The following is a 12,962-nucleotide window of genomic DNA, read 5'->3' on the forward strand; positions in this document are numbered from 1 at the left end:
GCAATAATTACTTAATTGCAATTCCACCCATCAAACACAGGTACAGACTATACCTGTATACCTATATTATAAACTACACACATCGATTCCAGCCCCTGTAGCATAGTTAAATAAAAACAATTCCTGGAACACCCCTTTAACCTCAATGGACACTGTCATTTGCAAAAAAACATTTTATTTAATAAAGATAACATTATATGTATATTTTAATATACATTGGTTAAAAATTGTGTTTATTTTTGGGTGAAAAAAAATCTCCATACTGTTCTGACAAGACAAAATACAGGAAGTAAGGGCTGGACAAGCAGGGCTCTGTGCAGGCTCCTGGCTTGTAAATCAGCCTGCTGTGTGAACCAGAGACGTGTAACTGAGCCTCAGTACAGAGAGCAGCCAGTTTTAGCTCTGAGGATTGAGGGAGGACATTCCAACAGGAGATGTACTGGCAAGCAAGAAGGCACCCCCTCCTCCTGAGTAAACTGCATACAGTTCTAGCAACATAACCTGGGGAATAAAGAGCCATAAAATAATGAAAACCAGGATTTAAGCACATGGACAGGATCAGTACTAGTCAAAGAGCAAGCCCTAGAACATTCTTTTTTACCCTCATTTTAGGTACTTACTCTAGAAGAGCTCTCATGTGTATACAGTACATCAGAAGCAGCACTATTTCTGTCCATATTATAACTTGTATATGAAATTTTTCACAGGTTTCCCCCGCTGCGGGCTTCGTTTTTAAAATTCATTTGTCCCTAAACTAGTGGGTAGAGAATAGCCTATATGATTCCTGCCATACACAGTATAAACACAGAAAAGGGGATCCTGCTTCCCTATATTTTAAGATATATTTTTATTTAGTAAACCCTAAGAAGCAGCAGCATTAGCATGGAGGACATTATAGAGCAATACTGAGCAATGTAAGCTGTGAACCCAGCACTGGGGTTATATTTACTATAACCCCTGCCTTCCATCATAGACTTGCAGACTTGTATGTAACTTTTCTCTCATTGAGTTGCTGGTCCATCTTTGCTGTAAGGACAGACTTGAGTTGATTTACAGACTAAATTTGGGGGCGGGGATCAAAGGCTGTCCGGGCATGCTAGGAGGTGTAGTTTTCCAACAGCTGAGGCACACTGGTTGGGATACGCCTTATGCATGCTGCAACTTTTTTTTCCGACAGTATCAGTTTGTGAAAACATTATGAGATAACATGCATACAGAGGTATGGCAGAGACACCGTGACCTTAAAGGGGTACTCCGGTGAAAAACTTTTTTTTATTTTTTTAAATCAACTGGAAATTCTTTTCCTTTTGAAACACAGAGCTGTCTGCTGACATCTCTGTCCATTTTAGGAACTGTCCAGAGTAAAAGGAAATCCCCATAGCAAACATATGCTGTCCTGGACAGTTCCTAAAATGGACAGAGATGTCAGCAGAGAGCTCTGTGTTTCAAAAAGAAAAGAATTTCCGCTGTAGTATTCAGCAGCTAATAACTACTGGAAGGATTAAGATTTTTTTTAATAGAAGTAATTTACAAATCTGTTTAACTTTCTGGCACCAGTTGATTAAAAAAAAAAGTTTTTCACCGGAGTACCCCTTTAATAGCGGTTCTTGTATGGCTCTGCATAAACTGAAGGCCTTATTCAGCCTTGTGCAGGAGGCTTTACAGTCTTTGGATATTGAGCCATCTTTGCACATACTATACACACTAATACAAATTCCTGTTTTCGACCATGTGGTTAAACAAGTGCTTTCAGCTTGTTTGAAGTGGAATCCATATGGTCAAAAACCACATCGAAAAAAAAACCACAAAGACAGCGCCGTTCAGCTTGTGTGAAAAGCGCCATGCGGTTTGTGCAGCGTAGGAACCTATATCTCTGCCAACCCAAAATATAGACCTAGTGGTTGTAATGTTAGAATTTGATAAGATGGAGAGAGAAGAATTAACTATATCAATAATTTCCATCTAGGAGTTAATGAATCGGCTCATTTACCAAGGTATAAGGCAGCATGCCAGGACCCATATCCAGCTCTGCCCTCACAGTTCTCTTAACTGGCAGAAGAAATAAATTAGCAGGAAGCTGCCATCGCCATTGCCAAATTTTCAACAGAAGCATTTGTTTTTTTTGTTTTTTTTTAGTTCTAATGCAGGTAAAGCCGAAGAGCAAGAGATTTGTGTCAACACCGGAGAGGAGGGAGAAGAGTTACCTAATGAATTATGGGCTGTGGCTGCGGATAGATAGATGTGACATGAGGATGGAATTGTCTAGAAGGTGATAAGAAAGCCTGGGCCTTGTTATACAAGGATTGTGCCCTGCTGCCCGCAAGAGGCCAGCTTCTTAAAGGGGTAATCCAGGAAAAAAAATGTTTTATATATCAATTGGCTCCAGAAAGTTAAACAGATTTGTAAATTACTTCTATTAAAAAATCTTAAAGGGTAGCTCCCACCATCCTATTTTTTTTTTTTTGCTAGCCCTTTCCCCCTCCCCCCCCCCCCCTCTATGGCACTAGCCCGTTCCCTCCTCCCCCCCACCCCGCATACCCCGTTCCCTTATTACACTTGCAGTTACTGCAGAGTCCCGCAGCAGCGGGCGTTCAGGGAAAGCGGCGGCAACGAGGCGGCGATGTGCGGGAGGAGTGGCCTCCCAGCCAGTGGCCGGGGAGCCAATGCGCTCGCTCCCGCCTGTCTGATTGACAGGCAGGGAGCGAGTGCAGCCTAATTGAAAAAGGACTGATTGCCACTCCAAAATCAGTCCTTTTTCAGTGGCCGGTTTTTAAATGTAAATTAAACCTTTTTAATGAAAAAAATAATAATAAAAGTATATTAGAGATATGTTGTTAGACATAAGTACTACAACATATCAAAAAATAAAGTTGGTGACAGTGCCCATTTAATCTTTCTAATAATTATCAGCTGCTGAAGTTGAGTTGTTCTTTTCTGTCTAAGTGCTCTCTGATGACACCTGTCTCGGGAACCGCCCAGAGTAGAAGCAAATCCCCATAGCAAACCTCTTCTACTCTGTGCAGTTCCTGAGACAAGCAGAGATGTCAGCACAGAGTAGAAGAGGTTTGCTATGGGGATTTGCTTCTACTCTGGACAGTTCCCGAGACAGGTGTCATCAGAGAGCACTTAGACAGAAAAGAACAACTCAACTTCATCAGCTCCTAAGTACTGAAAGGATTAAGATTTTTTAATAGAAGTAATTTACAAATCAGTTTAACTTTCTGGAGCCAGTTGAGAGATATATATATATATATATATATATATATAAGTTTTTTCCTGGATAACCCCTTTAAATAGGCCATTAGTACATATTGTAGCAGTTGGTTTCACAGGGCACAGAAGAAATTTTTTTCCCCTGAATATTTCCTGTATATGTTCACGATGAGTGTAATAATCTAACAGTGTCTATACTTCCCAACCAGGGTGCCTCCAGCTGTTGCAAAACTACAACTCCTGGTACTCCACTTGTCAGCATTCTGAACATTTAGTTCTGAAAGCTATACGCGCTGTGCAGGGTTCGCCCACGCCCCCTTATCACGTCACACCCCGCCCCCTCAATGCAAGTCTATGGGAGGGGGCGCGGTGGCCGCCACCTCCCCTCCCATAGACTTGCATTGAAGGGACAGTACGTCACATCAGAAAGGGGCGTGGCCGACCTGAGCAGCGCACGCATAGCGTTCGGAACTAAGTGTTCTGAACGCTGGCCAGTGGAGTAACCCTTTAAAGTGCTTTTCCATAGTGGCATCTGAGCCTGGAGGGCAACTAACTGTGAACACAGTAAAAGAGACACGGAACATGGCAATAAAAAAATGTAATACAACTATGCACATGTTGAAAGGCATTTTTCCCTAAATGGGATGTTTTCTCCACTTGTATATTATGAAAGCCACGAGTGGCACCCAATGGACTTCATTGACTTCTAATAGGATCTGTTGGGTCCCATGATGGTGTCCTTTGTTGCGAGAGAGCTAATTTTCTGGCAGGTGGGAACATTGTCTTGAACATGGTCTTATTGTCCATTTTCTAGGGATGTTAAATCGTGGAGGGCAAGGAAATAATTGATATCTTAAAAAAAAATAAAAAAAAATAAAAAAAACACACACAACACAGTGAGGCCAGTTATACACTAGTGTAAGGCTGCATTCACATCACGTTTTTTGCAATACAGTTTCATACAATACAATACAGTTCTCCCTCTCTTTGCCGCTTCTAACTGGGGGGATGAATATTCATAAGCGGTGCTGATGTCAGTGCCAGTTAAGCACCGAAGCCCCGCCCGTGCCAATTACAGGAAGATATCAACAGATAATAAAGCTACAATTGCAGGAGAGCGGCGGCGCAGATCCGGACAAGGTAGGGCTCATTTTAATCAGTACCTGTGGATAGTGCCGGAGAAAACAAGTGACACTTTTCCTTTAAGATTTTTTAATAGAAGTAATTTACAAATCTGTTTAACTTTCTGGCACCAGTCCATTAAAAAAAAAAAAAAAATAAGTTTTTCACTGGAGTACTCCTTTAATAGCTATCAGTTTGGGCTGTAAGTATGTGTGTGTTACACTATGGTGAAACTATAGCTCTACTGTAATGTATATAAAACAAAACAAGAAATTACAATGTGAATTCAGGTAGAAGACAGACATTGTAGACACATCTACAATCTTGTATAATGATCTGATTGCTTCTCAGCATAATTTCAAAAACTAACAGGTTGTTAGTATATACGTTTTGATCAAAAAGTACAAAGCCCACTCGCCACGTCAAGGCCACCTATTTAGAGTGGGTCCCTAACGTCCCTAGCATAAAATGGCGCAGCACTGGGAGGCGACCACCACCGCCTCGACACCAGTGCCCACAGGGGGAACGACCCACTGGCAGAGCGGCCCCAATGCCACTCAAACCAGTCCATGGGTCGCACCTCCCCGCAGACACGGCGCCACGGCAGCACCAGACGTGTTGTCTGCACTCTTCCCCACCCCCTCAGCCCAACCCTATATAAGTAGTAGTTAGCTACACATGGGCCTTTTCTTTCCTGGCAGCCTCCCAGTCTGACTGGGAGAGCATGGTAAGTGTGCTGTAGCATCCTGTTCACACTGGTGTGGTGCTGTGCGGTGTCCGTTGCTGCCGTGACGCCGTGTCTGTGGGGAGGTGCGACCCATGGACTGGTTTCATTGGCATTGGGGCCGCTCTGCCAGTGGGTCGTTCCCCTGTGGGCACTGGTGTCGCGGCGGTGGTGGTCGCCGCTCAGTGCTACGCCATTTTATGCTAGAGACGTTAGGGACCCACTCTAAATAGGTGGCCTTGACGTGGCGAGTGGGCTTTGTACTTTTTGATCAAAACGTATATACTAACAACCTGTTAGTTTTTGATATTATGCTGAGAAGCAATCAGATCATTATAAAAGATTGTAGATGTGCGACCATGTCTGTCTTCTACCTGAATTCAAAACAAGAAATGAACGTGTTCATTACGTCTGGTAAGAGAAGTCTAGTAAGATAATGCAGATTTGGTGTGCGATCGTAACGCACAGCTGTGTGGGTAAGGGTTCATTTATTTCTGTGCTGTCCGGCCCCCGATGACAGATAAATGAGGGGGGCTGGGCAGTCTGAAAGGGAGAAAGGCCCTCTTCTCAGGTGTGCTGTTTGTTCAGTAATGCTCTGATGCCCGTCTTTTCTCAGATCCCATCTCTAATGGGCTTCTGCCATTTTACGGCTGCTGTTTGTGTTGGTTCAGGTTACTGGATGCTTTCTTCTTGCAGTCCAGTATCCTGTGCATTCCACCTACATTATAAAAGGGTGATGCTTTTAAGAAAATAAAGAAAATCATATATTTGGTTGTCAGGTCATAATAGAAGTGCAGCCGGCGGTTATACCACAGGTAGCCCACAGGATGCGTCACTGTCACGTGCTGTGATAAAGAGCTCTTTGTTCCTGTCAGTATTTCCGGAGATTTTCCTTTTTTTTTATGTCGAGTTATACAAATTATTCATTTTTTGAGGTTTTATTTTATGTATAACCTAGGACATACAGTAGGGCTGGTAATCTGGCTCTCGTGTGGTTACGGAATTGTGCAGTTTTATTTACTGATATATCAGGTCTTTCCTGTTCTTTTTCAGTTACCGTATAGCAGTGTTTCCCAACCAGTGTGCCTCCAGCTGTTGCAAAACTACAACTCCCAGCATGCCTGGACAGCCTTCGGCACACTGCCTTATAGATTGCAAGGAACATATATTAGAAAAAGGGGTGGAAACCACCTATACAGGGGTTGACCATAGATTTTATTTAAAGGGGTACTCAGGTGGGAAAACTTTTTTTTTTTTTTTAATCAACTGGTGCCAAAAAGTTAAACAGATTTGTAAATGACGTCTATTAAAAAAATCTTTACCCTTCCAGTACTTTTTAGCAGCTGTATGCTACAGAGGAAATTATTTTTCTTTTTGAATTTCTTTTTTTTATCTTGTCCATAGTGCTCTCTGCTGAAACCTCTGTCCGTGTCAGGAACTGTCCAGAGCAGGAGAAAATCCCCCATTGAAAACCTCAACTTTTCATGTCGAGTTATACAAATTATTCATTTTTTCAGGTTTTATTTTATGTATAACCTAGGACATACAGTAGGACTGGTAATCTGGCTCTCATGTGGTTACGGATTTGTGCAGTTTTATTTACCGATGTATCAGGTCTTTCCTGTTCTTTTTCAGTTACCGTATAGCAGTGTTTCCCAACCAGTGTGCCTCCAGCTGTTGCAATCTACAACTCCCAGCATGCCCGGACAGCCGAAGGCTGTAGTTTTGCAACAGCTGGAGGCACACTGGTTGGGAAACACTGCCTTATAGATTGCAAGGAACATATATTAGACAAAGGGGTGAAACCCACCAATACAGGGGTTGACCGCAGCTTTTATTTAAAGGGGTACTGCGGTGGAAAACATTATTATTATTATTATTATTATTATTATTCTTTTTTTTTTTTTTTTAGCAACTGGTGCCAGAAAGTTAAACAGATTTGTAAATGACTTCTATTAAAAAAAAAAAAATCTTTACCCTTCCAGTCCTTTTTAGCAGCTGTATGCTACAGAGGAAATTCTTTTTTGAATGTCTTTTTTATCTTGTGCACAGTGCTCTCTGCTGACACTCTGATGCCCATATCAAGAACTGTTCAGAGCAGGAGAAAATCCCCATTGAAAACCTCTACTGCTCTGGACAGTTCCTGACACGGACAGAGGTGTCAACAGAGAGCACTGTGGACAAGACAACAGAAAAAATTCTAAAAGAAAAGAATTTCCTCTGTTGCATATGGCTACTAAAATGTACTGGAAGGGTAAAGATTTTTTTTTTTTTAATAGAAGTAATTTACAAATCTGTTTAACATTCAGGAAGGGATACTTTCCTGCCTGATCCACCACCAATGCTGTTCCAACAATACCCAATTCCATCATCCATGCTGCTTTCTGCCTCCTGGCTTCATCTCTACGCACAGGAACTGCCTTCTCAGCTAATCAGTAGTTGGGATGGGTTACAGCTGCTGCCAATAGTTGAGTGGGCATTTCTTGCACGTTGAGAAGTCACTAGGAAGTGGGTAGCGGTAGGGACTGAGTTGGCATGGCAGAAGGCAGGGATCAGGCAAGAGGTATTACTTATTTATAAGGCAAAAACATTAGGCAAGGAGGCACTTGTGTAAATCCCAACAGTTACTTTATTTCACGGTCATGATTAAGAGGTCATGACTAAGCAAGAAGGTTTCTACACCGGCACAGACTGTGGTTCTTTACTGTAAGAGCAGGGAGACTGTGGAACTCTCTGCCAGAGGAAGTGGTCATGGTGAACTTAAAGGGGTAGTCCAGTGGTGAAAAATGTATCCCATATCCTAAGGATAGGGGATAAGTTTGAGATCGCGGGGGGTCCGACCGCTGGGGCCCCCTGCGATCTCTCTGTACGGGGCCCCGGCTCTCCGCCGAGATAGCGGGTGTCGACCCCCGCACGAGGCGGCGGCCGACACGCCCCCTCAATACATCTCTATGGCAGAGCCGGAGATTACCGAAGGCAGCGCTTCGGCTCTGCCATAGAGTTGTATTGAGGGGGCGTGTCGGCCGCCGCCTCGTGCGGAGGTCGACACGCCCCCTTCCAGCGGGCTGTCGGGGCTCCGTACAGGAGATCGCAGGGGGCCCCAGCGGTCGGACCCCCGCGATCTGCAACTTATCCCCTATCCTTAGGATAGGGGATAAGTTGCTCACCACTGAATCACCACTGGACTACCCCTTTAATAAAATCACAATGGGGTTGGATACATTTCTGGAGAGTAATAACATTACAGGTTGTGGATTCTAGATTTATAGGGACAGAATGTTGATCCAGGGATTTATTCTGACTGACGTTTTTAGAGTCGAGAAGGAATTTTTCCCCTTAGCATGGGGCAATTGGCATCAGCCTCATAGGAGTGTTTTGTCTTCCTCTGGATCAACACAGTAGGGACACAATAGGGATATAGGTTGAACTTGATGGACTCTGGTCTTTTTTTTTTAACCTTAAGAACTATGTAGCAGACCTACAATTCCCTTGACAACAGATGCATTTTATATTATAAATGTGTGTAGAAGATGTAGACACGACTTTTTGCCACAGCAGCTCCTTAGTCTTATCTTTCCTTCCCAAACCAGTTACCTTTAAAGGGGTACTCCGGTGGAAAACTTTTTTTTTTTTTTTTTTTAATCCACTGGTGCCAGAAAGTTAAACAGATTTGTAAATTAAAGATAATAAATTATAAATAGGAGTGTGCGCTGAGAAAATGGATGAAAAATGAATGGGTAGGTGGGTATAAAAACCTACCTTGAGAACACAATATACAGTTAATGCTGATATAGAATGACCGTATGATGTAGACAACTGGGTATTGGGATGAACAACCGGTAAAATGTCCTGATGAATGTATGTAGAATTGGTATTGAACATGTGGAAAAGCAATTCTTTCCCTGGTACAGTGGGCTGATTTTGCAGGTACTGCAGCGCTGTGGTCTTCTAATGTCGGTAATCTGTTCCGGTAGGTACGATGATCTTCTTGGTGGGGCAGTGAGAGAACGCTCCGGCCAGTAGTGTCTCAACCAGACCGCATCCATGCCGCTCACTGGCTCGTTGGAATGGGCCGTAGATAGTCACGTCACTATGGGAGCGTGTGAAGTCCATGGTGCTTAGTGATGACCCGTTTTGGAAGTGCTACGGGCTTCCTTCATCGGACCTCCAATGAAGGAAGCCCGTAGCACTTCTGAAACGCATGTCCGCATGTTCAATACCAATTCTACATACATTCATCATGACATTTTACCGGTTGTTCATCCCAATACCCAGTTGTCTACATCATACGGTCATTCTATATCAGCATTAACTGTATATTTTGTTCTCAAGGTAGGTTTTTAAACCCACCTACCCATTCATTTTTCATTCATTTTTCATCCATTTTCTCAGCGCACACTCCTATTTATAATGTATTATCTTCAGTTGTACCCATTAGCACGCCTTACAGGGAAGCGTACTGGAGTCGTGCAGCAGAGTTCAGTATCCACAAGTATCCTCCAGCGCTCTGTGATATCATAACACATATAGATTTATAAATTACTTCTATTAAAAAATCTTTATCCTTCCAGTACTTATTAGCTGCTGAATACTACAGAGGAATTTCTTTCCTTTTTGGAACACAGAGCTCTCTGCTGACATCTCTGTCCATTTTAGGAACTGTCCAGAGCAGCCTATGTTTTCTATGGAGATTTTCTTCTACTCTGGACAGCTCTTAAAATGGACAGAGATGTCAGCAGAGAGCACTGTGGTCATGATGTCAGCAAAGAGCTTTGTGTTCCTCTGTAGGATTCAGCAGCTAATAAATACTGGAAGGATTAAGATTTTTTAATAGAAGTAATTTACAAATCTGTTTAACTTTCTGGCACCAGTTGATTAAAAAAAAAAAAGTTTTCCACTGGAGTACCCCTTTAATAAAAGCTCAATGTGCCAAGTAATAAACAGTAAGAAGTAAAAATAAGTATGTCTTTCATCCAAGGACTCGCTTTGTATTATTTTAGTCATTACAGCTTCTAATACATAAACAGATAATAAGAATCGAATCAAGCAAAGGAGAAGATGGGCAGCTGCCAGCTCTTAAGGATAACCCCCTATTAAAACTTATGTGACTCCACATTTTTGTGGTTGTTACCGTAGAATTGTTAAACATTGGTCGATTAGTTGCTTGTACCTGAATAATTTTGTACTACCCAGAATTTTAAAAAAAGCAGATTTTCGTGCACTGACTTACTGACGGACTTACTTTACCCTGAGGGCCAATCTACATAAGCAGCGATGCAGTGTAAAGCATGGTGGAGGTGTAAAGGTGATTCCTTTACTGTTGACCGAGCAATCAGTCGTCTGACAGCTATGAATGTTAGACATGGCTGAATGTTCATGTGTCCTCCATGGGGAGGGGTAAGCCACAGTCAGATAGCTTTGGTGTTGACTTATCCCTCCCAGAACAAAATGTCTGGGTGGTAAAAATCCAGCACGCCTAAACAAAAATTTGACTGATACACTTGAGCTCTCTTGCTGGAGGACCTGTCCTTTTCTGCATTGCACAGATACTGGATTCAAATGAGAACTGTGTAATGCTTTTTTTCTCCTGTGGGGGCACTGTAGGGAAACTTAACACACACGGCAATGTCTCTTCACACCTAACAGCCGATCACTTTGTGATCAGTATATTGTCAAGTGATCCTTCCAACAAGTAGGGATTGTCCAAAGCGGGGTACCCCTTTAAGCATTATACTTTATACACACACGGCTGGATTATGTCTCATATTTGTATGAAGCTGTAGCTGTAGTGCATTTTCAAGTTTCGTACAACATTTTCACCTGCCTGTCATAGGTATGTAGGTATACTGTATTACAAAAGTGATGCCCAACCTGTGGCACTCCAACCATATTAAGACTACTACTCCCAGCATGCCCTGATAGCCGTATGCTGTGAAATGTCATGCAATCGCAGATTAAAGGGGTATTCCAGGAAAAAACTTTTTTTTATATATCAACTGGTTCCAGAAAGTTAAACAGATTTGTAAATTACTTCTATTAAAAAATCTTAATCCTTTCAGTACTTATGAGCTTCTGAAGTTAAGGTTGTTCTTTTCTGTCTAAGTAATCTCTGATGACACGTGTCTCGGGAACCACCCAGTTTAGAAGCAAATCCCCATAGCAAACCTCTTCTAAACTGGGCGGTTCCCGAGACACGTGTCACCAGAGATTACTTAGACAGAAAAAAACAACCTAAACTTCAGAAGCTCATAAGTACTGAAAGGATTAAGATTTTTTAATAGAAGTAATTTACAAATCTGTTTAGCTTTCTGGAGCCAGTTGATATATAAAACAAAGTTTTTTCCTGGATAACCCCTTTAAATACTACCAAATAAATAGTGTAGATTGGTGTTTCCCAACCAGAGTGCCTCCAGCTGTTACAAAACTACAGCTCCCAGCATGCCCGGACAGCCTTAGGCTGTCCGGGCATGCTGAGAGTTGTAGTTTTGCAACAGCTGGAGGCACACTGGTTGGGAAACCCTGGTATAGATGAAAGACAAGTATGATAGCAAGTTCATGAGTGTAATGGCTGTTCTCATTTTATAGGTTTTTAGGCTTCTATAAAGGAATACTGCCCCCTATCTTGGCCGAAACCCCGAAACGAGCAGTTAAGGTAAGTCAGTGGTTTCTAGAATTCTATCCCTGGTAACGGTCTATGGCTGTGCGGTAGGTATCCTAAATCTTTTTTTTATGTCCTATGAAAATATTAGCCACACGAATTCTAGGAACAAAGCGTGCTGCGCGCAAGACGCGAACCGGAAGTAAAGAAAGGGTTAAAAGTCTGTCCCGAGCTCCCGTCGGCTAACCGGGGACTCGACCTCTGACCGAATTCATCAGAGACGTTTGTTAAATGAAAAGGAAACTAGAAAATCGTAACCCTGTTCTGTAAAACAAATTCTCTATTTACATGTCATGCAAAGCTTTGCTTTACCTGCGTTATTTACATAACGTTGAGATTACCATGGGAAGCAAATCAGAAATTTTGGCAGCTCTGCCCCTCGACGCAGAAAGAACTAGAGGATTGTACAAACTCTTTGTCTCCGATAAAAGGGGGAAAAAATGCATTAACCTTGTGTATCCCGAGATTGCAGGTGTAAGGAAACGGCCTATTTTGGATTAAAATAGTGGTGTATATAGAAGACAGGAGGCCCCTGTACAAAAATATAAATGGTCCCTCCGTTATGGTGCCATTGTGGTATTTTTTTTTCTCCTCCTCATCATAAAGGGGGACTCTAGTACTTTAAAACTGATCCCCTATCCACAGGATAAGGAATTAAATCTCGTTGTAGGGGGGTCAGACTACTGGGACCCCCCACAATCTCCAGAACAGGACCCTGTCTCGCGCACGTGCTCCATGCAGAAGGGTAGGTTCTTTTACTTGCTATGTGAGTGCCAAAGATTACTGAGCACTGTTGTCGGCTATTAGAGATGAGCGAACTTACAGTAAATTCGATTCGTCACAAACTTCTCGGCTCGGCAGTTGATGACTTTTCCTGCATAAATTAGTTCAGCTTTCCGGTGCTCCGGTGGGCTGGAAAAGGTGGATACAGTCCTAGGAGACTCTTTCCTAGGAATGTATCCACCTTTTCCAGCCCACCGGAGCACCTGAAGGCTGAACTAATTTACGCAGGAAAAGTCATCAACTGCCGAGCCGAGAAGTTCGTGACGAATCGAATTTACTGTAAGTTCGCTCATCTCTATCAGCTATCTCTGTCAGTCTCATAGAAAATACATGAAGCATGCATGCTTAAAGGAGTACTCTGGAGGAAAAGAAAAAAAAAATTAATCAACTGGTGCCAGAAAATTATACAGATTTGTAAATGACTTCTATTTAAAAATCTTAATCCTTCCAGTACTTATCAGC

The 12,962-nt window shown here is 42.5% G+C and overlaps 1 protein-coding gene across 9 annotated transcripts in view; it reads left to right on the plus strand.

The window, feature by feature from the left end:
• Window positions 1-12,962, plus strand: part of SLC25A21 (solute carrier family 25 member 21) — a 280,764-nt gene that overhangs the window by 203,978 nt on the left and 63,824 nt on the right. For 6 of the 9 annotated variants that reach the window (XM_056546245.1, XM_056546240.1, XM_056546238.1 and 3 more), the window contains 2 exons: window positions 2,137-2,269; window positions 11,645-11,711. In XM_056546245.1, the coding sequence (XP_056402220.1) occupies window positions 2,142-2,269; window positions 11,645-11,711 (195 nt within the window). In that variant the 5' untranslated portion in view covers window positions 2,137-2,141. Of the gene's footprint in view, window positions 1-1,971; window positions 1,995-2,136; window positions 2,270-11,644; window positions 11,712-12,962 lie in introns of those variants that run through there. The other 3 variants (XM_056546239.1, XM_056546246.1, XM_056546241.1) reach the window with 2 other exon arrangements.

The sequence above is a fragment of the Hyla sarda genome, chromosome 11, assembly GCF_029499605.1.
Source record: "Hyla sarda isolate aHylSar1 chromosome 11, aHylSar1.hap1, whole genome shotgun sequence".
NCBI lineage: Eukaryota > Metazoa > Chordata > Amphibia > Anura > Hylidae > Hyla > Hyla sarda.